The following is a 24,919-nucleotide window of genomic DNA, read 5'->3' on the forward strand; positions in this document are numbered from 1 at the left end:
GGCTGCATAGCAGGCTCTAGTGGTAGGGTGTCTAGCCTCCCTAATGACGTTCATACAGTCAGGAGGATGGTTAAGGTAACCAAATTCAAAGATTTCAGGAGCCAGATCGCAAGGTTGAGCTGAGCTGGGTCCGGGTGTCTGATCTCTCCACGGTTCTGGGTTAAGAGGCGTGGTGAGCGGTGTAATCTTTGATGCGGGACTGCTGACAGTTCCAGCAATGTGGTGTACCACAGTTGTCTGGCCCAAGTTGGAGCAACTAGAATTAGAGTCAGTGAGTGTTGCCGTAGTTTGCGCACCCCCAGTGGTATGAGTGGGAGAGGCGGAAAGGCGTATGCAAATCTGCCTGACCAGTTCATCCATATCGCATTGCCTTTGGACAATGGGTGTGGGTATCTGGCGGCAAAGCTTGGGTATTTGGCGTTTTCGTCAGTGGCAAAGAGGTCTATCTGTGGTTGCCCCCACATTTGAAAGCATGGTTGAAGAACTTGTGGATGGAGTTCCCACTCGTGGATCTGTTGTGTTTGACGACTTAACAGATCTGCTATGGTGTTTTGGACTCCTGGGACGTGTTGGGCTAGGAGAAATATGTTCTGAGGTATAGCCCAGCTCCATATGTTTTGTGCTAGCTGGGAGAGCTGCAGAGAATGTGTCCCGCCTTGTTTTTTGATGTAGTACATGGCTGTCATGTTGTCCGTGCGGACTACGACAGCCTTGCCCAATATTTGTTTTTTAAATGCTTTTAAGGCTAGGAATATGGCCTGTAATTCCAGGTAAATGATGTGGAATAACTTATGTTGAGGTGTCTACCTGCCTTGCATGGTGTGATGTAATAGGTGAGCTCCCCAGCCGGAGAGCGATGCGTCGGCTGTCATGACAATCTGAGGAACTGGCACTAGGAACGGTCGCCCTTTGGAAAGGTTTTTGGTGTTTCACCACTGCAGAGAGCGAGGAGTGTGACCATCTACCAACACCAGATCTGTTAGCTGACCTTGAGCCTGGTTCCATTGGCCTGCTAAGCACTCTTGTATGGGACGCATCTGGAGTCTTGCGTGAGGCACTATGAATATGCAAGAGGCCATCATCCCTATGAGCTGCATGAACACTCGAGCTGGGAGAGGGTGATGCGGCTGAAATTTGGGGAGGAGAGCGAGAATGCTTGCTATCCTTGGTGGACTGGGATAGGCTAGCGCGTTTGAGGCGCTTATTGTGGCGCAGAGGTACTGTTGTGTGTGAGAGGGCTGCAGATGAGGCTTGGTGTGATTTACTGTGAACACCAGGTCGTGGAGTAATTGGATAGTCGCATGAGTGTGATGAACACACTGGTTGTACGAGCTGGCTTTTATGAGCCAGTCGTCGAGGTATGGGAAGACGTGAATGTGTTGTCTTCTTAGATAGGCTGTGACTACTGCTAGGCACTTTGTGAACACCCGTGGTGCTGTTGTGACTCCGAAAGGGAGTACTTTGAATTGATAGTGCTGCCCTTCCACTACAAACCTGAGATATTTTCTGTGAGCAACGTGTATAGGAATATGGAAATAGGCGTCCTTGAGATCTAAGGTGGCCAGGAAGTCGCCCTGTGAAAGTAGAAGGAGGACTTGCTGAAGTATGACCATGTGGAAGTGGTCCAGGTTTAGTGGCCTGAGGTCTAGAATAGGTCTCAGAGAGCCATCCTTCTTTGGTATGAGAAAATACAGGGAGTAAACTCCTGTGTTTTGTTGGTGCAGGGGAACTAGTTCTATTGCACTTTTTTGTAGTAAGTAAATTACCTCTTGTTTGAGGAGTGATAAATGTTCTGCTGACATTGGACGCTGTTTGGGTGGAATATTTGTGGTGGTAGAGGTAAGTTCGAGACAGTAACCTGATTGCACTATTTGTCGTACCCACCTGTCTGTGGTGATGTTGTTCCAGACAGGAAGGAACTGCTGTAGTCTTCCCCCGACAGGAGTGGAATGGTCCGGGGGGAGCAGAGGGAAGTCATTGGGCAGGGGTGGAGGCAGAGCGGGTGTTGTTAGTCTTGCCTCTGCCCTCGTAATTGTTGCCCCGGTATCCTCCTCTGTGGCAACCTCTGGTGAAGGTGGATTGGGTGGGAGACTTGTAGGAGGTGGATGGGGTATCAGACGAGTATCCCCTGGAGTTGTCCATGTAGGATGAGCGACGAAAAGTACGTCATGGAGCTTGCTATTGCAAGGCTCCCATTGATTTGGCTGTGTGTGTCCTTTTTCATCTTTTCAAGGGACGCATCAACATTAGGGCCAAAAGGGTGTTGTTGGTCGAATGGTTGATTGAGGATAGCGCTTTGCACCTCAGGTTTAAACCCGGAAATGCGTAGCCACGAATGCCTGCGAAGAAGGACGCTGGTGTTCACTGATCTGGATGCGGTATCTGCTACATCAAGAGCACAACGGATAGAGGTGTTGGTGATAACTTTGCCCTCTTGTATTAGGTCGTTGGCCTTATGTTTGTATTTGTCCGGGAGGTGTTGGAGTAGGGACTCTAACTCATCATAGTGAGCCCTATTGTATCCCGCTAACAGGGCTTGAGTATTTGCGATGCGCCAAATATTAGCTGCCTGGGACGCTGTTCTTATGCCAGAGGCGTCCAGGAGTTTAGACTCCTTGTCGGGAGGAGCTGCATTACCGGTTGTCTGCGAATTAGCCCTTTTCCTAGCATTTTAGACCACCATGGAGTTTAATGGAACAGGGCCTTTAATGTTAGCTGGGTCTGTAGGGTCAGCTTTGTATTTTTTCTCAATTCTAGGATTGATGATTCTAGTCCTGACAGGGTCTTTAAATACTTCTGTAGCGTGTTTAATCACCCCTTTGAGCATGGGTAAAGTCGATATGGACCTTTGGGTGGTGTTGAAAGTGTCCATTAAAAATTGTCTTCGGCTGGTTCTATATGTAGGTCGACCCCGTGGTACTGGGCAGCCCGGTGTATTAGCTGATTAAACCCCATGGTATCTTCTGGTGGGGAAGGCCTAGAGGGGTAGATGTCCTCTTGTGGGACATTAGGGACATCAGGTGTATTATAGTCATCCCAGGGGTCAGGGGAGCCTGGTGGACTGGGGTCATTTAGTGGCATGTTGTTGTCACCGTCCCATGTGTCATCATATGTGTCGTCATCTACCGGTGTAGGGGCTGGCGTAGGAGAACGAGGTTGGGGAGGTGGTGGCTGTGAAGGTGGAGAAGGTATTCTAAGAGTTGATGTGGCTATATCCCTCTTTTTAGGTGTGGAGCTAGTGCGATTTGTCAGTCTCTGTGTGCTTCTCCGGTGTCAATGCTTTTTTCGGCTCCGAAGGGTGTGAGTCCGAACTTTTGGGTCGTAGCTTCTTCGTCGGCTTAGAGTGTTTTTTTGGTGCCGGGGAGTCACTGTTTGTAGTCTTCGGTGCTGCGGGCTTCAGGATGGAAGTAGTTGGCCCCGAGGATGGGTGCGGCTTCTTTTTCAGTGCCGATGATTGGGTTTGGGCACTGGTGGCAGGCAGACTCTAGCCCGAGTCACCGGAAGGCTTGGTAGGCTTCTTTGCCAGGCCCGAGGGCAGGGCATGGGAAGCAGTGTTTCGTGTGCACCTGAGCCAGAGGGTGAAGGTGTGACCGAAGCCTTTGTTGTTGTAGGGAGTGGGACGGGGTCGACGTCTTTACTTACGACCCGTTGAGCTGGAGTCATCAGCTTCGGAGGCGCTGATGAGCTCTTCTTCGACCCGCTCCTCTGGCACATCGACACCCTCCTGGAAGATGTCGTCGGGGATCGAACTCGACGAGCGAGCCATGGTCCTTCGAGCTAGTCGATCCCGGATGGTCTTCTTCGAGCGGAAGGAGGAACAAGCGGGACAGTCTCTGGCCTCGTGTTCAGGAGAGAGGCAGAGGTTACACACCTCATGCATATCGTTGTGGGGAAACTTCGACCCACATCGAGGAAACTTTTTGAAAGGCGTCCTTTCCATGAGCCAGATGCCAAGGCTCGGGTCGGCCCGAAGGTCTTCTTCGATGACCGGAATCGATGACTGGTAGAGATGCGCGGCGATTAGGGTTCGCGTTCGAGACAATACCGTCGAAAGGGTGAAGGATTGTGCGTCGAAACAGGAATCGGTAACGGTTCCAAACTGGAGCACGAGAAACACATCCGAAACCGATGGCGGAAAAAATCTATCTGAGGATGGAGCCGATGCCCATGCGCACTATGATCCTAAGGAGGAGTCACATACCTCGTGACTTCCAAAGACTTTCCAGGACAAAAACAAGTGCAAACATCCAGACCCAACACCAGATGGCGATCTATGCATAGTGTGTAATCTGCAGCTCATATGCCTCGAACCGATAGTTCTCAATCACTGGAAATCCTAAGTAACATTTCAAGATAGTTGTATTAACAATAATGCATATAATACAGCATTTGGAATTTCTTGATAAGCATCCCATCCACTTCTTTGAGATGTCTGCACTGCAGCCAGTAAGGTGTATTTGTTCTACACATCTACAGAGGCCACAATACTTCCGATTTCATAGCCCAAGCATTTTAGGAATAAGTGTACAATAGACTTGGTGAGGAGGGGGGTTTGGGGAGGGGGACAAGGGCTAGTCACCCTGAAAGAGGTGGGAGACGTAATCAATTGCCCTAGATGGAAAGTGGTCACCATCTTGGGAAAGGAAGCTGCTTTAGTTCAGAGTAACAATGTCCTGTTCATAGAGTCCACTGTGTCCAGGCCTGCACTGATAATCTGAAGTGAGGCACCTTGGCCCTTACCCACCACCTCAGTGAAGTGGTCAATGAGGTAATCCAGAAGACTTGGAACCACCACGTTTGACAGTGTGAGTAGACCTTGCAAGCAGGCATTTTGCATTCATTGGTTTTAGGACAATGCTGCTGGTCGGAAACACATTTTTGCAGACTGTCACACAATTTTTGAAGGTTATTGAGAGGGGCCGTCAGGAATGCATCTGGATTTTACTTCCAGAAATAGGACTCTTGTACCACCGGGCTTTTTGGTGAAGATTAAGATGAGCGTATGTGTGAGGTATCCACTCTCATGAGGTCAGAAACAAAGCCTACTGGGGTGGACGGTGTCTCCCACAGGATGACATGCTAATTAGAATTCCAAGGCAGTGGAGCTTCAAAGAAGCCTCGGTCTTTGATATGCAGGTCTGGCTGCCTTCATTGGAGAAAAAAGCTGACCTCCTTTGTCCAGAGACCTTTGACACCTAGACAGGCAGGAACATTAGCTAGTCAGGGAGGAATGCCCGCCCGCCCGAGGCTAGAACCACCCCTAAGAAGGGCTACCTGAAGTGGACACAACTTTTCAGAGTTAGCCATCATGATGATGGCAAACTTAGGAATTCTGGAACATGGTGATACCCACTCCCCACATGAAGTGAACATCTAGGGGGTGTTGTGGCCCAGGGGGTGGGTATCCCATTGGCTACTACCACGCTTCAGAGCCCTTAACGCTCCTGAATTGAGTATTCAGGGCTCCCCCTCCAGATACGAGATCTTCAGATTCAGATGGATCAAGAGAAGAAGAGGACAAAGAAGAGTCCTGTCACGAGAACCGAGGAGCACCGACTGACTTGGCAACAACCCTGCTAGCCTGACTGCTGCCCCCAACAATCTTGGAAGAAGCAGACTAGCCCTGCTGCTGTGCAGTCTCCAAGAAACCTGGAGGGTTGCCAGTGCTTCACCAATTACTTGAAGAAACTCCCTTGAACTAGAAGAGGTACTCCCCTGCAGCCGCAGGTTCCAAAAACGCAAATTGTGGTCCACTGAGTTGCTGCTCCCTGGCCAGCCCAACGCAGCAGCCTCCAAGGAAGAGGACCCTGTGCCCCAGAAGGTCAGATCTGTATCCCTACTGAGTGGGAGGACACCAGGACAAACTGGAGCAGCACAGGAACAATACCCTGGTATCTGACCCCTTGCAGCAGCCAAGGCTTGTTGAGTCCAGTCCGGACACCAACATCGAGAAAGACTGACCTGCACATCGAGGCACTTAAGGGACAGTGAGACCCACTTTGTGAGAGGCCCAGCTGTCCTGTTTGCCCCTCTTTTGCAAAACAAAGACTAAGACATGTGTCTGTGACCGCTGCCACCTGAAACCTCAAAGCACCTATGCACTCGTGCCTCAGAGCCCGGGTTCAAGGGAGGTGACGGTGCCAGCGGGGTCACCAGACCCACAAGAACCAAGCCCACGCTTGGGTTTGCCCAAACTGGAGTTACTACACAAGACAGCATCACATAGATATAAAGAATCGTACGGAGCAGATAAGGGTTCTCCTTTTTCAATCTCAGACCGTGCCCAGCAAGATTTGATCGTTACCCCAGGACTCAAACAACAGCTGGTAAACATTTCTATGTCAAAAGTCAAATCTATATTAAGGTCCACTAGAAAAGATGGGGGCCTGTGGCCCCAAGGAACTATCAGCCTCACTCTTCAAGGGCAACATGGATTTATGGGCAAAGGCATTAACCCTATTATATGCTCATTGCCCGAAAACCAATGAAGTCCCAGATAGCCGGGGGAGGGGGCAAGGGCGGCAGATGACAGTGATTTTACACAAAACAGCAATCGACCTGCAAAGGAAATTAAATAAACTAAACGAATATTGTTCAAATCCTAGTCTAGAAATTAATAATGACAAGATAAAAGTTGTCATTTTCGGTTGCAAGATCCACAAGAAATGAAGCTGGCAATTAAATCAGAATAAGCTAGAAGACATCAGTGGATTTAAATATTTAGGTATTTGGCTGGATGAGTAAGGAGTACAAAAGGCAAGTGGCGGCCATGAAAATTACGCCCATAGTACTAAATACTTCTTTCTAGCATTCATTGGAAAGTTATCTAGCACAAAACTGAACTCACTCTTGCGAGCAATTTGAAGTAAACTTATGCGTACACTAGCTTTTTGGCAGGACATCTTTAATAGGAAATGTGCAAAATTGCTAGACACTGCCCAATGTCATACCTACAGGTTACTCTTTGGGCTTCCGGATTGTTCTTCACAAGTTGAAATATGACTGGAGTTCAATATGGATAAATAAAACACATTTTGAAGGATTTTTACATTGCCTACAGCGCTAAACTTAGCGAGGCCCCAGAAGGTTCAAGTACCTACTGTGCCAGGTCATAAATAAATCAAACTAAGATCCCATGGAGATTATTCCTTGATGCCTCTCTAGAGGCTTTGCTATTCAGAACCACCTAGGCCATGCCCCTTCCACCTCCACAAGCAAAATCTAGCATTGAGGCAAACAAAATGTATATTATTTACCTAATGATTAATCTGTAGAGAAATACAAGTTTATAACCAGCTAACACAACAGTATTGGAATCTACTTCTCTCTATAGAGAGGAAGAGACTTAATTAAATCCACCTCAGGTGTGAGACATACATGGTATGCAACTGTGTAAAGTCCATATGGAGACATTGATCCACACAGTCTGCATTTGCCAAGAACTCACAGCACTAAAGAGGAAATTCGTAGGGCAACCTCTCCTAAAGTTAAACATCCAAACTTGCCCAGAAGCTATACAACCATGTTAAGGAGTGTTGATCCTCAACAAACTGATTATTTCTTAAAACATTTTTAGATAACGTCTTATTTATGATCAAGTCTCTTGAGCACTATATGCCTGTTGTGAGCAGATACCTACACTCCTAGTATCTCGTGACATAAGATCACACAGGTGATAGCAACGATGGTCTTGGTGCCTGGTAATGTCATCACAGAGTAATCTCAAGGCCACCTTGTACAATAATAATTTTGTATTAGGTCAATGGTAGTAGTTTTTAAGCTTTGTGTTTATTTGTAATGATTTCAAATAATTGTGCAATAAAATATTAATTTCTCTAGATACCTACAATTCACAAAATTCAGTTAAAGTAAGGTTAATTCTCAAAGATAAAGCAGGGTCTCCAAGTACTGCCGCTGGTAGGGAGATTATGCCTCACTTTGGTAGTCTCTTTCGTTTGGCACTTTGATTGCATGCATGTGTACAGGAATGGTTAAGACAGGAGAACATACTTAAAATCACAAAGAGCTCACCTGCAAAGACACCAAAGCGCAAAGCCCAAGCCACAGTAGGGATCAAGGCAGATGGCAATCTGTCGGGAAGGGTAGAGTTCACACTGCAGCTTGATGGAGCGGCATAAGGCACTGGTGGCTGCATGCGACATCTGCAAATGAGGGGAGGAGAAAGAACTAATTAATACTAAGTACCAGCCTATTCATCATGTTCAAATCATGTCCCTTCGTAGAACTTCACTCAAGAAATACAGCTCAGGAGGCATGATGGGACTCTCAGCCAAACTTCAAAATTCTCTCCTGTAATGTATTATAAACAACTTTAAGTCTTCTGAAAACTTTACAAGTGTCTGGGTGCCTCTTTGCAGACAGTGCAATGCTAGCAAGAACCCTTTAAAGGAGTTCACCAAAGTCCATAGCTAAGCTTCTGACTAATGATCTAATAAACAAACCTGAAATTTAATATGGATAACAAAAATGTGCCACAATGTCTCACTGAGGTAGTAGAAGAGGTCTCCACTGAGAAATGGGGAGGGCAGACTTATCTCAAAAGTACATTCAGGTTAGTGCTTATGTTCATAACTCATATTAGAGCACAAAGGGAAATGTGCAGTTCCCTGCAGGATCCAGCAACCTCATCCATACATCGGGATATATGAGCCCATGTCAGTCATTAACCTGAGATCCCAAGTAGATCTAATTTATGCATCTGGGATTGTTGGGCCACCACATTAACCTCATCATAAAGCCACGCCATTCATGCATCTCTGTTCCTCTGCCTTCCCCATTCATGTACTTAGGATTCTAAGATAACCATGTTACTGGGGATACAGGGCATACCGCTTATATCAATTCAAGGTTTGGTCCACTACAGATATCAACACAGGCGCAGAGGCAGCAAATTGTTGGCATCCTATTTTACGAACATATTAGAAACTGCCTTTCACTGCTGAATTCACATCCCAAGTCACCAAGCATTGACCCATTCTCAATCCACATACACAATTAACCTCGACAATCTATATACAACTACCAATCCTTCCCAATTCACTCACCATCCATCTACCAATTCCCCAACCGACCTACAGACCTATTGATCTCTCCACCCACCCACCCATCCCTCCACTAAAACTAAAGTCTACCAGTCTCAGCTTTAGAGTTCACCAATGCTAGACCCCTGTGTCTTTAGCCATCATCTGCGCGGGGAATTATTGAGGTTCTCGTAAAGTCAGCGGTTAACCAGCTGTACTGTGTGCGGGTATTGTTATTTACCCAAGTTATGCCAGAAGAAAATATCTGTGAGCTCTAGGTGGCAAAGTTATTCCCTAGAGGCATTTGTCTGTCTGAGGAAAAGTGGGAATAAGCAGCCGAGATTTACTGCAGAAGAGAGTTAGAATCGCAGATTCAGTAGGCCACAGTATCATAAATGTCCAGTTAGTGCTTTACTTTAGAAAAAGACGACCATTATTTAGCAGATGAGTGAAAAGAACAGTTAAAAGATATACAGGACTGAACAACTTCAGGGCAGAGATAGAACCCCTATGCCATTGCTCCTTACATCTAGGACCAAGATTTCTACAAACATTAGCCCTCTGGTCAGGGTTAGCCCATTGGGCATGGTTTGGAACGACTCAAACTTCAGAAGCCCTTGATTTTCTAGTTTTTAGTCAGACTAAAGCTCTTGCAAAATCGTTATTTATTTTAATTTTATTAAGTTGCAGTTTTCATTCAGAGGAACATTTTAACAAAACATGTAAGCAAAATTTCAAATAAAACAAGCATAGAAACACAATTGTTGTTTATCTTGCAGCAGTATGCCCTGGCATCCATTAAAAACAAGGTATGCTGTAGCAGTTCACTAAATATAATGACGTAACATAACTATAACGTAAATGCAAGACCTATTGCATTGTAAATGCTTGTTTTATATTTGCAAACCAATGTGTGATTATGTTCCTCCTACAGCATTACATTCCTGCCAAGCAGGGCCGGACTGGAGACCCAAAGAAGCCTTGGCAAATTTTGTCAGACCAGCCACCGTACGTTGCATAGGGAGTGATCCTGACCACTACAAGGGGGTTTTGAGAGGATCCACCCCAAGACATTCTGGGAACAAACGGCAACAATGGTGCATTCTACAGCACGTTTCAGTATGTATCCAATTGTATTAGCTTTTAAAACATAGTAAATGTTGACCTTACAATGTACCAGGATACAGCAACCTTTTTTGGGACTCTTCAATGATTCTCTATCAGCCTCCAACAGTACCTCTCTATTGCCCCTCTCTTACAAGTATTTAATTTGTTTTATAGCGCTTCTCATACCACTGTGGGGTGTCGGAGCACTTTACATCACATACACGCATACACGCATACAATGAATCATACGAGTGTAAATCAGAGTAAAGAAAATGTTACATAACATAAAGGGTACTACAATGTGTAAGATTCACAGGCCATCCATTTTTTTTTAAGAGTGCTTGATAGTCAAGAAGCATAAACTCAGGATTCAGAATGTAACACAGTGGTTAGGGTTGGCTTTACTAATAATTTATTTCTACTCAAACACACCCTTTTTTTGCAATATTAGGATAATGAAGGACTAGGAATAAACATACCTTTATAACTTATGCCATACAGCTTGCATGCAGCTCTTTGATGGCAGTTCATAGCTCACACTGCTAGATTACGATTGTAATTTATGAAATGCACAGTAACAAAGGGATCTCTGTGACAAAAACAATAAGCCACTGAGCTAAGCAAATAAAATACTGTTCTGTGAAATGCAAGGTACATGTCCTTTGCAGCAGGCATATTAACCCTCTGCACTACCTTAGATGAGTCAAAACTGCCACTAGACAGAACTCTGATCTCTCTCTAGCTGGTACATTAATTTCCAGAGTTATCTTGACACTTTTATTGTTGCCTGAAAACTGCTAAATATTCACAGAACTCTGTAGCAGGTGCTTTTAAAACTGCTGCACTGCTACTTTATCATCCCACAGGAACAAAACTGACCCCCAGTAACAAAACCGGCACCCCACCCTTCCAGCCTCCCAAGGAAATGCCCAATATTGCCAGTCTGGCCTTGCTGCCAAGTGCTCTGGTAAGCTTGATTGTATATTTGTGTGATATTTCAATGCCTGATTTATGAACCTTTAGCCCAAGCTTGGTACTGTTAGAGCGCAAACTCTGCATCTGTAAATTCCAGTTTCCTGTGGTAACAACCTCACCAGTACCAAGCAGTTTTCAGTTAAACCCCTTGGTATGAAGAATAATTGTGCACACCCAAAATTACGGGGCAGAATTCTGCACAGTATTTCCCAATCTGAGAGGTGTAACACACACATTTAATAACTGCTCTGAGCAGCTGGTAAATATGTGCAGTGGCGTCCGTGTGGGACGATAAGGTGATGGGAAGGGTGAGAGGGGAAAAGGAAGATGTCGACTTGTGGGAGACCATTACATGCTTCCTTCACACTTCGCTTGAGAGGGAGGCTGGGCTGGGAAATAGGCCAGACGGCAATGCATCCCCTTCCTAAAGCTATTTTACCAACAGGAATTTCCATCCGGTAAAATATGATTAGATGTCCCAGCACATGGTATAACCAGGTGTAGGAAAAACAGCCTGCTCATGATTGAGTGGAGCAAATTCCATGCAGGAAATCTGTTCAACTCAACCCATAATCAGGGCCTTTTACTGGCTATTAATTATTCAGTTGTGAAAAGTTGTAAGGAGGCTCTACAAACTTTGTTTTTAGAACGGACTGCTTCATGAATTGAAAAGCTGGTAAGGAGATATATATATATATATATATATATATATATATATTTCTTTAAATGAAGGTGTGAGAAAAAAAAAAACCTTCACCACAGCGGGGGACTTTGTGGCCTCCGTGGCAGCCTGCAGTCCTCAGCCACCACACACTCAATAAGTTAGTAAAATATTTGTATTGCGCAAAATGTATGCCTTAAGGCTACATGATGGCAAAACAATGCTCCTGTTTTCCAGAAAGTGGAAATCCCACCCTTGAGGGACAGGCCTTTTGGAGACCTGTAATAACAATTGAGCTACATTTGAGCAGAATTTCGTTTAACCTCATAAGGGTTGATTTAATTTTTAGCAGTTAATTGCAAGTCCAAAAGAGAAATGCCAAAGCAATAAGGGAGGCAACTGCAAGGTCAGGAAGACTTTCCATGGATGTCCTTAAAGGTACCCTAGTGAACCCAAGGATGGCCATTGGAACCCCTTAGAAACATAAGTAGTGCTTGGAACAGAAAGAAAGTGGGTGCTAATGAGTCCTGTTTACATTCCATTGCACCATCCAAACTGGAAAATTTTAATATTTTAGACTGTCCAAACTTTAAAAAATAATTACTCTGTAAAATAGACAATGTGAAATGCAATACACACACTAATAAATTAAAATGATGCTGTCATGCAAAGGTGTAACTGACATCTCCACAGCTGCCCCCAAGGTGCTGGTTACCACTGTTTGTTGTCCTTTTGCTTCATAAGCAAAGGACACTTTCAAAAGCAGGAGACAGGGAGTGCTGAAAAGACCCCCATGCTACGCATGTCCTTACAAGGAAGGTATAGAGCCTTTCTCTGGTGTGGCCAATAAGAACAAGTTACTTACCTTCTGTAACAATATATCTGTAAGAAAAATTAGTAGATAGATTCCTTACCTTAGAATTACCCCCAGGTGTCAGACTGGATCCAGAAAGTTTTCGTCAGCAGAACCCCTGCGCGTCGGAAGGAGGCGGCGTGCGGCTCCGCGTCCGTCGTTGGCGTCGTGGTCGCCGAGATGACGTTGCAGCAGCTACTTAGACGCCGTCCTAGCGTGCGGATGTCAGTTCTGTACACTACTTTCCACGCCAGGAACGCCAAGCCATGCAGGATACTGACCACTGGTGCCTTGAAACTAGGGCACTAAAAGGGATGACCTTAACCCTAGAAATCAGTTCGCAGAACGGGGAGGATGGGTGGGGCGGTAAGGAATCTATCACTACTAATGTTTCTTACAGATATATAGTTTCCGAAGGTAAGTAACTTGTTCATCTGAAAGAAACCCATAGTGATAGATTCCTTACCTTAGAAGAGATACCCCAGCAATACCAACCCTGGTGGTGGGTCTGCGAACCAAGATCACACCAGGAAGTCTCAGAGAACAGAACGGCCAAAGAAGCCCTCTCTCCGGACTTGGCTGGCCAGGCAGTAATGCTTAGTGAAAGTGTGCAGCGAGGCCCACGTAGCTGCCTGACAGATGTCTTGTAAGGGGACACCACGTCCCAACGCCGTAGTGGCAGCCGTCGCCCTGGTAGAATGGGCGCGCAGCCCCAACGGAGGCTCCTTTTTAGCCAAAGAGTAACAAGCTTTAATACACAAGACGACCCACCGAGCAATAGTTTGCTTGTGTACGGCCCGACCTTTCTTGGCGCCAACGTAGCCAACAAAGAGCTGGTCATCCACCCAGAACTTGTGTGCAATTGAGGCAAAAGGAGAGCGCACGTTTTGGGTCCAGACAGTGGAGCCTCTCTTCCTCTCTAGAAGGATGCGGAGGCAGAAAGAAGGTGGGCAAAGTGATGGTCTGCCCGATGTGAAAAGCAGTGACAACTTTTGGCAGAAAAGATGGACGGGTTCTGAGCGCAACCTTGTCCGGATGGACAGACAGAAAAGAAGGTTTACAAGAAAGGGCCTGGAGCTCACTCACTCTCCTAGCGGAGGTGATAGCAACCAGGAAAGCCGTCTTTAGAGTCAAGAGACGTAGAGGACAGTTGTGAAGAGGCCCAAAGGGAGCGCACATCAAGTATGTATGAACCAGATTCAAGTCCCACTGTGCCATCACAAAAGGAATAGGAGGGAAAAGGTGAGTAATGCCTTTGAGGAATCTAATTACAACAGGGGACTTGAAGAGAGAGGGCTGATCAGGGAGCCTGTGAAAGGCCGAAATAGCAGAAAGGTAGCCTTTGATAGTGCCCAGAGCAGTGCCCTGCTGGGCCAAAGAAAGAAGAAACAAAAGAACTTCTGAAAGAGGGGCAGAAAGGGGATCCACAGCCTTTTCTGTGCACCATGCCATAAATTTGTTCCACCTGCAGGTGTATACCAACTTAGTGGAGGGCTGCCTGGCCACCAGAATAACATTACAAACTTCAGGAGGCAAGTCAAAAGGAATCAACTGCCGCCCCTCAATCTTCACGCAAGGAGGTGGAGACTGGACAGGTTCGGGTGGAGGACCGTCCCCTGCTGCTGCGACAGAAGATCCTCCCAAAGAGGCAGTCGGATCGGGGATCGATGGTCATACTGAGTAGCTCGGGATACCATCCTCTTCGAGCCCAGTCCGGAGCCACAAGAATGACTTGGGCCCGGTCACGCCTGATCTTCTTCAGCACTCTGGGCAGAAGTGGTATAGGCGGAAAGGCGTACAACAGACCGCAACTCCACTCGCAACGAAAAGCGTCGCTGAGCGAGTGCCGCCTTGAAAATTCCAACGCGCAGAACTGCTGACATTGCGCGTTCTCTTCGGTGGCGAATAGATCTAACCAAGGCTCTCCCCACTGCTGAAAGAGACCTTGCGCCACGTCCGAGTGAAGACGACATTCGTGATCCATCATGCACCTGCGGCTGAGTTCGTCCGCCCTGGCGTTCAGTGAACCTGCCAGGTGTTGAACCACCAGGGAAACGCCCTGATGTTCCAGCCGTGTCCAGAGGCGCAGAGCCTCTTGACATAGGGTCCACGACCCCACCCTGCCCTGTTTGTTGCAGTACCACATGGCGGTGGTGGTGTCTGTGAACACCTGCACTACTCTCCCCTTGACAGAGGGAAGGAATGCCTTCAGTGCAGGCTGGATCGCCCGAAGCTCCAGAAGGTTGATATGGCGCCGGGACTCCGTCGGAGACCAGAGGCCTTTGATCTCCGCCTCTCACATGTGACCGCCCCGTCCCAGGAGGGACGCATCCGTCACCACTGTGTGCTCCGGTTGGGGAAAGGGAGAGGGATCTGCCATTGACCCAATGATGGTTTGTGAGCCACCACTGCAACTGTCTTGCAGTGCCCTCCGAGATTTGGAGGGACTCGGACAGGTTCCCCTGATTCTGCGCCCACTGGAACCTCCGGTCCCATTGCAGAGCCCGCATATACCATCTGGCATGATCGACCAGCAGGATGCAGGAGGCCATGAGGCCCAGCAGCCTCAAAGTCAACCTGACTGAAACCTGGGATAGAGGCCGGAAGATCGGAATCGTAGCCTGAATATCCTGGACTCGTCGTTCAGGAGGATGGACCCGAAAGAGCGTTGTATCCAGAACCGCTCCGATGAAGAGGAGCTTCTGAGAGAGAATTAGGTGCGACTTCGGCACATTGATGGAGAACTCCAGCAAATGCAGGAGGTCGGCCGTAGTCTGGAGGTGGGAGACGACTGCCTGGGGCGATCCCGCCTTCAACAGCATGTCGTCGAGATAGGGGAAGAATGGAACCCCCTGATCTGCGCAGATGAGCTGCGACCACCGCCATCACTTTCGTGAACACCCGAGGGGCGCTGGTAAGGCCAAAGGGGAGCATGGTAAACTGAAAGTGCTCGTGGCCTACCGTAACGCCGGTGGGCCGGTAGGAAGGGAATATGGAAATATGCGTCCTGCAGATCCAACGCTACCATCCAGTCTCCAGGGTTGAGGGCAGACAAGACCTAAACCAGGGTTAACATCTTGAACTTCTGCTTCCGGAGGAAGCGATTGACGTTCCGGAGGTCTAAGATAGGACGCAGGTCCTTGTGCTTCTTGGGCACCAGAAAGTAGTTGGAATAACAACCACAATCTACTTCTGGCGCAGGAACGCGCTCGATGGCCCCCTTGGCCAAGAGGGCCACAGCTTCTTGTTGAAGAAGTGCCAAGCGATCCTATGACGTGTGGTGGTACTGGGGTGGCATGGCTGGAGGGGTAGTCTTGAAGGGGAGGGAGTAGCCCCTTCGGACTATTTGTAAAACCCACGTAGTGATGGCACGCCAGTGGGGGAGGTGATGGCGAAACCTGCCCCCCACTGGCGTTTGATGGGCCTGAAAAACAGGACTAGGAAGGTTTTGAGGCAGTGGTGGCCGGGGTGGAGGTGGACTGACCCGCCTGCTGGCCCCCTGACCCGCCTCTGCTGGTCCCACGTCCGTGGCCGCGCTGAGACTGTTGCTGCTGCGACCTGTGGCTCAGAAGCGAACGTGTTGGGGCGCTCCTTCCGTGGCCAAGAAAGGAGCGAAAAGCAGAAGGCGGAGGAGGGCGAGTGGCTGAAAGGCCCAAGAACGTGGCCGTAGCCCGCAAGTCCTTAAAACGCTCCAACGCACTATCTGCCTTGTTGCCAAAAAGGCGAATCCCATCAAATGGCATATCCATCAGGGTGTTCTGGACATCCCCAGAGAAGCCAGTAGTCCTCGGCCAGGCATGGCGGTGGGGCGCCATTGTCGTGCAAATCGCCCTGCCCAGCGAGTCGGCGGTGTCAAGGCCACAACGTATTGTGAACTTTGCTGCATCTCTCCCTTCAGCAATAGCTTTGGAGAGCACTGTCCGGGCCTCCTCCGAACACTGAGGCAGCACCTGCGCCACCGTATCCCACACAGAGTGGGCATAACGGCCCAAGAGCCATGCGGTGTTCACAGACCGCAGCCCTGAACTGGCAGAAAAAAAAATCTTCTTCCCAAACTGTTCCAGTCTCTTGGATTCCCTAGCCGGAGGAGCGGTAGGGAAGGCGCTTTGGGACGTAGAGGCTTGGACAACCAAGTTCTCAGGGGTGGGGTGTTGGGAGAGAAAGAGGGGGTCGCCCGGGGCTAGGTGATGGCGTAGGGCCACGTTCCTATCCACAGGAGCCCCTGTGTTGGGCCTGGACCAAGTGCCCAAAAGAACGTCTGAAAGTGCATCAATAAAGGGCAGCAGTGGCTCCGCAGAGGTAGCCGCCGGCTGAAGCACTTCTGTCAGGAGGTTAGTCCCGACGGCCACTGTAGGGAGTTTGAGGTGGAGAGACTCCGCCACCCTACACAACGCCACTGCATAACTCGCACCCTCCTCCGTAGCCACGATAGGAGGAGTTATCATCCTAAGGTCAGGAGAGGTGTCAAGACCGCTGGCATCCCCCAATTCCTCAACCCAGTCCGGGTCAAACTCTCACTGTGCTGTGAGAGGGTCCTCAGACCCCTCTCAGTCGTCCCCTTCCTCCCAAGGCTGTGTAACAGGCCAAAAATACGGAGGCTGGACATAGGGGTAGAAAGGCCCCATCGGCGTCAGAATCCGTCGCCGTGTCTACTTCAGGGCTGAAACCAGGGACGACATCGTCCGGGGGCACGGGCGACGGCTGGAGTGGTGCCGGTGGGGTCGACATCGGTGGAGGTGTCACGAGGTCAACCGGCGTCGACCGGGATCCAGGCCTGGATTCTTTGGGGCCCTGCTGCCCCGGGGACGAAGCCGTCAGCGATGCCGGACCCGCGCTGACAGTTAAGGGCGAGGACCCCCAGTCGGGTCTGCGGGGCCCGAAGGCGCGCCGGCAGGGCCTGATGGCCTAAAGCGGCATGCCATGGCTCTCAGAAATTCCTGCAGCCAGGCCAGAATAGCCGACGGACCCGGGAAGGGCGGGTAGGGAGACGGTGACACCGTAGGCACGCGACGGGAGGTCGGTGAGCGTTGGCGCTTCTTCGACTTCTTGTGATGCTGCGCCTTACCTGACCCTAAGTGCAAAGACTTCGATCCCGAAGAACGATGGTGATTGCTCCACGACCGCCCACAGGACCGTGAGCGGCGCGGAGCCGACTGCCGGACTTCAAGCAACTTTCGGGACCGTTCCCGCAAAGTCTTTGGCGCCATGGCTCGGCAGTTGGGGCACGACTTGGGGTCAGGGTCGCGTCCCAGGCAGTAGAGACACACGCGGTGTGGGTCTGTCACCGACATCATTCGATGACAATCCCCGCAGGACTTGAAACAAGGCATCCCTACGGCACCAGGAGTCGATCGACTCAAAAAGAAGAGACAAAAAGGCCTCGAAAAACTCAGTCAAAAAGTGACTGGGGTACCGCTCTCTCCGGATCTGCGCTTGCTGGTGCGGAAAAAGAAAGCACTGCTGTCAGCCCGCGAGGGCAGTGTCTAAGTAACTGCCGCATGTCATCTCGGCGTCCACGACGCCAACAACGGACGCGGAGCCGCACGTCGCCACCTACTGACGCGCAGGGGTACTGCTGATGAAAACTTTCGGGATCCAGTCCGACGCCTGGGGGTAATTCTAAGGTAAAGAATCTATCACTATGTGTTTCTATCAGATCCATTTGCATGAACAGTGTATTCTCCTTTCTGTGCTGCCTGGAGATGAACAAAACTCTAGCAATTAAATTCTCTGAGGGCCTCATTGCAAGTCCCACTGTAATCTTTATGGGGCAAGTAGCAGCTGTAACCAGCTTAACTGGGGTTACAAGATCCGTGGTAACTGCACAGAGCCGGTGCATTTGACTTAGACATTTTAGCCACTGATATTAGCTGAAATTAGTGGGTGACATTTTAAATTGAAATAGGGAATTAGAAGGGGAATAATAGGGTGTGATATTCCTGATTTCCTGCGTAATTCCTCATTTCTGAAGGTATCCTCAGTCTACACATCGTAATGCCCAGTAATTGCACCCAGCCCACCTTACCTCACGGATGTATCCATGCACGGGATATGTGTAATTCTGAGGTGCAGGGAGAGTAATGTCCTGAATCTATGGCTTGTCGTTGATTTGAGTGTGGATGCATGAAGTGCAACAAACCCAGATCACTCAGCAGTAGGGGCGGCTGCTGCCAAAATAAACTGGTGGGGCAGCCCGGGTGGAGAAGGGAGTTAAATAATAATTAGAAAACCACTTACCTCAAGCTGCCGCTCCTGCTGCCAGCCACCTTGGTGAAGAAGTACGAGGCAGTCCATGGGCCACTCCCATCCAATCCAGCGACCTGGTTGGGCGCTCAGTGAGTGACTGGTAGACTTTGCCGTTTCTCCATCTGGCTGTATAATACAGCTGGGTTGGAGAAATCTAAGTGTGCATGATGGTTTGGCTGGCCTAAGACGGCTGGCCAAACTGTCATACGCGCTTCCAGTGAAAACAAATCCTCTTCCCCCTGGTGGCTGTCACTCAGGTAGACCGGCCCGCCCCGCACTCGTCTCGGAAGCATCAGCGGTCAGAGAAAAATAAAACAATAATAACATTCTTTTATTAACGTTTCATTTTTCTTCTGCAGTGAGTGGGGCGAAGCTCCTCTGCCATTGCGGAGCAGCCGCTGCTGTTCAAAAGGCTGTCCATGAGATGGTAAGGCATCCTGGATGGCATCTGTCCCCAGACCACAGTGCCTTCTGTGGATGTCAAGCTTTTCATTTCCTAGAGTAGTGTGAGATGAAACAGGAGCAAGAATGAGCCGAGATGAAAACTAGGAAAGGTGGAGGTGAGAGAGAAGTTATTGAACAAAAGACCTGACAGAGGAAGATCGAATATGGAAGATTGATGTCAGAGAAGGGAAACAGCCTTTACCACGCGGTCATTACAACGTAATGCCTTTACCACACATCCATTACCATGCAATCTCCCCCCCCCCCCCCAATATAGATTCCACTTACCTTGCGTTGTAAAGGCATGCGTGGTAAAGGCATATGTATGGTAAAGGCAAATGTATGGTAAAGGCAAATGTATGGTAAAGGCAAATGTATGGTAAAGGCAAATGTATGGTAAAGGCAAATGTATGGTAAAGGCAAAAGTATGGTAAAGGCAAAAGTATGGTAAAGGCAAAAGTATGGTAAAGGCAAAAGTATGGTAAAGGCAAAAGTATGGTAAAGGCAAAAGTATGGTAAAGGCAAAAGTATGGTAAAGGCAAAAGTATGGTAAAGGCAAAAGTATGGTAAAGGCAAAAGTATGGTAAAGGCAAATGTATGGTAAAGGCAAAAGTATGGTAAAGGCAAAAGTATGGTAAAGGCAAAAGTATGGTAAAGGCAAAAGTATGGTAAAGGCAAAAGTATGGTAAAGGCAAAAGTATGCTAAACGCTTGTATTGTAAAGGCAATGCGTGGTAATGGATGCATGGTAAAGACGTGTAGTAAATGCATGCCTTAAGTCATACAACCATCAGAGAATGTTTGAGGTAGGTGGGGTGGTAGGGGAGGTGTAGCAGGCGAATAGAGAGGATGAATCAAGAGATATCTACAGTTAGTTGCCGAAGATAAGGGTGACGACTGTAAGGGAGCTAACAGAGAACTCAAGACAGCTGGTCTAATAGTGAAGGGAATGGTGGTGATAATGAAAGAGGTGGAGTAGGGAGGGGAAATGGGAAAGATGAAGGTGAATGTGAAATATGTAGAGAGAAATCTGAGAAAATTAGAGTGATGAAGTTAGAAGCAAGAGGCAAAATCTAAACCCAAAGTTAAGTGAAGGGTGCCCCTCTGATACAGAGGTGAGATAATAAGAGGGAGATACGATGAGAAATATGTGAACAATAGGAAGGAGAATTGGTAGTGCGAGGAAACAGGCAATAGAACTCTGAGAATAAGAGAGAGTTGTTTATAAAAGTGTAGTTAAGAGGTGAAATGAGAGAGGAGAACACATCACAGGTAGAACAAGCATTTGCAATGCAATAGGTCTCGCATTTGCGAGAGTTTGAGCTATTGGCATTGTAAATGACAATGCCTTTAATTTATGTGTTGATTTTCAAATCATAAATAAAAGGCATTGTTATTTACAATGCCAATTGATTAAACTCTCGCACATACGAGACCTATTGCTTTGCAAATACTTGTTTATATGGATGGGAATTGTGAATCCCAAAGCAGCAAAGAGAGGCATTGTGAAGTTTGTGGTAGAGGGGATTGAGCCATCGGGAACTTTAGCACCTGGTTCACTGGGAGAACTCAAATATTCGAATAGCCAGAGAAAGAGGTGACAATCAACTAGGAGATGGAAATAGGCTGAGATGTGAGTGGGCTGAGAAGAAAGAAGGTGGAATTTTAATGCAGATACATATAAATGCGAGAGATGAGGGGGCTAGAGGAAAGAGGGGTGTGTAAGCGTAGGGATGGAAAGGGAAAAAAAGAGCAAAGAGATACTAGTTAGGAGGGGGAGATGAAGATCAGATGATACAGTATAGGAGGGAGATGCCCATGGCAGAGACACGGGGGTGAGAAGAAAGAAGAGAGGGGTTGAAAGAGAAAGCAACAAAACAGAGAAAATGGGAGCCTAGAAGAGGGAGAGTATGAGGTGAAGAGAAGACGTGAGAGGAAAGAAAGGGTAAAGGAGAAACCACCCCAAGAAATGTGATGAGGGGCCCCTGAGCCTGCCCTAGCTTACATGTATGCATTGGACTAGGGCTGAACGTGTGGCCTCCATTGCTCCGGGGAGTGCCAGTGAATGACTGCAGCGAGACGGAAGAGAAGCGCTACATAGAGAGAAGGGAGGCGGGGTGGGAGGTCGGTGCCTGATTGGGCTAAACCTGGGCAGCCAGGATTGCGGGGCGCCTCTTGTCGCACCCCAAAGGCTCCTAAGCTTCGCACCGAACCTCTGGAGGATCGCAGCACACTGGAGGTGCAGGCAGGGGGCAGCGGAAACACTGCGAAGGAGCAGCGCAGCCACCGCGCCTAGAGCAGGCACGCAAGTGTGTGGTGAGAGAGGGCTCTGAACACGCCGGTCTGAAGGAGGCGCGATTTGAGCTCCACGCGGGGGACCAGTCGCTATCTAACAGTGCTGCGCCGCCCTTGGAGTGAGGGGAGCAAAAAACCTGCAAGCTTTGCTATAGAAAGAAGCAGCTGTCTGTTTGTCCGCAGGCATTATATGAAACTGTTCAGTGTGGCCGTAGTCACAAACTGGCGCTTTAAAAACAATTGCCTAATATGTGAGGGCAGAAAATGGGCGCCAGGGTTCGAGTCCGTGCATCATTATAGCGCCCACTACCCATAGCCAAACCCATAACCAAACTTTCAGATAGGCACAAACAATGAATATGCTACTTACCAGTATGCATCTGTTCTTGGCATGTAGGGTTGCTGACATTCATATCTGTGCATAGATCGCCGCCTAGTGTTGGGTCCGGATGATTGCACATTGTTGTCCTGGAAGAGTCTTCGAAGTATCACGAGATAGGTGGCTCCTCCCCTGGACTACAGTGCGCATGGGCATCCTCTCCATCTTTAGATTGTTTTTCGCCATTGTGGCAGTGATGGAGTAGATACCGTAAGTGATGACCATGCTATACAGTAATTCTGAGTGCTGCAGCCGCTACAGGCGCCGGGGAGGAGGGTGGGTGATATGAATGTCAGCAGCCCTACATGCCAAGAACAGATGCTTTCTGGTAAGTAGCATATTCAGTTCGAGGCATGTGGGCTGCTGAATTCATATCTGTGCATAGATTATATAGCAGTCCCTCTATTAGCGGCGGCTGCCCGTGCCAGCTGCAGCAGTCTGAAAAAGGGTCTTGAGAAAAGCCTGTCCTACAGCTGCCTGCTGTTTTGAATGTACATCTACACAGTAGTGTTTTGTAAATGTATGTATAGTGGACCATGTGGCTGCTCTACATATTTCCTCTAAAGGAATATTCCCTAGGAAAGCCATGGACGCCCCTAACTTTCGTGTTGAGTGGGTCTGGGAGGAATCGTTAATGTGCGTTTAGCTTTTTGATAGCAAATTTGAATACATTTAACGATCCATCTGGCTATCCCTGCTTTGGAAATGGCGTTGGCCTTGTGTTGTGGTGAAAAGGCAACGAACAGTTGTTTTGTTTTCCTAAAATCCTTTGTTCTGTCTATATAGTACATGAGGGCCCTTTTTACATCTAGTGTATGGAGCATTCTCTCCGCGACATTTTGTGGATTTGGAAAGAAAACCGGCAGTTCAATAGTTTGATTCATGTGGAACTGCAATATCACTTTAGGCATGAAAGTGGGGTTAGTACGTAGTACAACTCTGTTTGCGTGAACCCGTATGAATGACTCTTGAATGGTTAGTGTCTGGAGTTCACTAACTCTTCTCAACGAAGTGATTGCCACTAAGAAGGCTACTTTCCAGGTGAGGAATTGAATCGCACATGAATGTAGAGGTTCCAAAGGTGGACCCATTAATCTGGTGAGGACCACATTCAGGTTCCACACCGGTGCCGGTGGGTGAGTTGGAGGAATCACTCTTTTGAGTCCCTCTAAGAAGGCTTTGATGGCAGGCACCTTGAATAAAGAGAGGTGCTGCCTGTTCTGAAGATAGGCCGCTATTGCGGTTAGATGTATACGGATGGAGTTGTATGCCAGATTGCATCGGTATAAGTGTAACAGGTAACAGATGATGGTCTGAATGGATGCATCCAGCGGATTAATGTCATTGTTTTTACAGTAAATGACAAACCTTTTCCATTTAGCCGCATAGCAAGCTCTGGTCGTGGGTCTCCTGGCCTTCTTGATGATATTCATACATTCTGGAGGCAGGTTCAGGTAGCCAAACTCTAAGACTTCAGGAGCCAGATCGCCAGGTTCAGCTGTCGCGGATCTGGGTGCTGAATTTCGCCATGGTTCTGTGTTAAAAGTTTGGGTGTTAGCCGTAGTCTTTGAGGCGGCACCACGGACAGTTCTAGTAACGTGGTGTACCATGGCTGGCGTGCCCACATTGGCGCAACCAGGATGAGTCTCATTGAGTGTTGTCGTAGTTTGCGTGCCACTAGCTGTATTAATGGCGCTGGGGGAAAAGCGTACGCAAATCTGCCTGACCAGTTCATCCATATCGCATTGCCCTGCGACTGTGGATGCGGAAACCTGGCGGCATAGCTTTGGCATTTTGCGTTTTCCTTTGTGGCGAATAGGTCTATCTCTGGATGACCCCACTGCTGGAAGTACGGTTGGAGTACTGATGGATGTAGCTCCCATTCGTGCATTTGGTGGCTGTGTCTGCTGAGCAGATCCGTCATCTGGTTGTCCTTGCCCGGGAGGTGTTCCGCCATGAGGAACATGTTCCTCTGAATGGCTCACTTCCACATGCTCTGAGCCAGATGAGACAACTGTGGAGAGTGTGTTCCTCCCTGCTTCTGTATGTAGTACATGGCAGTCATGTTGTCCGTCCGGATCAACACGACTTTGTTGCACAAGTGTACTTTGAATGCCTTCATTGCCGGGAAGATAGCCATCAGTTCCAGAAGGTTGATGTGCATCTTCTGTTGCTGTGTCGTCCATAGTCCCTGCACTGTGTAATTGAGTACATGAGCTCCCCATCCCTGGAGAGACGCGTCCGCCGTCAGTATTATTTGTGGAACAGGCTCTTGGAACGGTCGGCCCTTGCAAAGGTTGTGTGGATTCCACCAATGCAGAGAGTTGTATGCCCGACCGCTCACCAACACTAGGTCTTTCAACTGTCCTTGAGTCTGATTCCATTGACGTGCCAAGCACTCCTGAAGCGGGCGCATATGTAGTCTCGCGTGCGGGACTATGAAGATGCAGGAGGCCATCATGCCTATCAACTGCATGAACACTCGCGCTGGAAGGGAGTGTTGTGGTCTGAACTTTTTTATCAGCAGTTGCATGCTGTTGATTCTCGCTAAATTTGGCTGAGCTTTGGCAGCCAGAGTGTCTATAATCGCGCCCAGGTACTGCCGTACGTGGGCGGGTTGGAGATGTGACTTTGGATAATTCAGTGAGAATCCCAGACTGTGAAGAAGGTGAATGGTGTGGGATATGTGGCTGGCACACTGCTGGGCTGACTTTGCCTGAACAAGCCAGTCGTCCAGGTAAGGGAAGACGTGAATGTGCTGTCTCAAGTGTGCGGCCACTGTCGCTAGGCACTTGGTAAAGACTCTGGGCGCTGTTACTCTGAAAGGGAGTACTTTGAACTGATAATGCTGATCCTGAAGAGTGAACCTGAGATATTTTTTGTGTGATGGGTGTATGGGTATGTGGAAATACGCATCTT

At 48.4% G+C, this 24,919-nt stretch overlaps 1 protein-coding gene across 6 annotated transcripts in view; it reads right to left on the bottom strand.

Moving 5' to 3' along the window:
• The window catches only part of DIP2A (DIP2 acetate--CoA ligase A), an 879,263-nt gene that overhangs the window by 162,777 nt on the left and 691,567 nt on the right, over nt 1-24,919 (bottom strand). For all 6 annotated transcript variants that reach the window (XM_085645155.1, XM_085645153.1, XM_085645151.1 and 3 more), the window contains one exon: nt 8,032-8,162. In XM_085645155.1, coding sequence (XP_085501281.1) covers nt 8,032-8,162 — 131 coding nt within the window. The remainder of the gene's footprint in view (nt 1-8,031; nt 8,163-24,919) is intronic.

The sequence above is a fragment of the Triturus cristatus genome, chromosome 3_1 (genome assembly GCF_964204655.1).
Source record: "Triturus cristatus chromosome 3_1, aTriCri1.1, whole genome shotgun sequence".
In the NCBI taxonomy this organism is placed as follows: domain Eukaryota; kingdom Metazoa; phylum Chordata; class Amphibia; order Caudata; family Salamandridae; genus Triturus; species Triturus cristatus.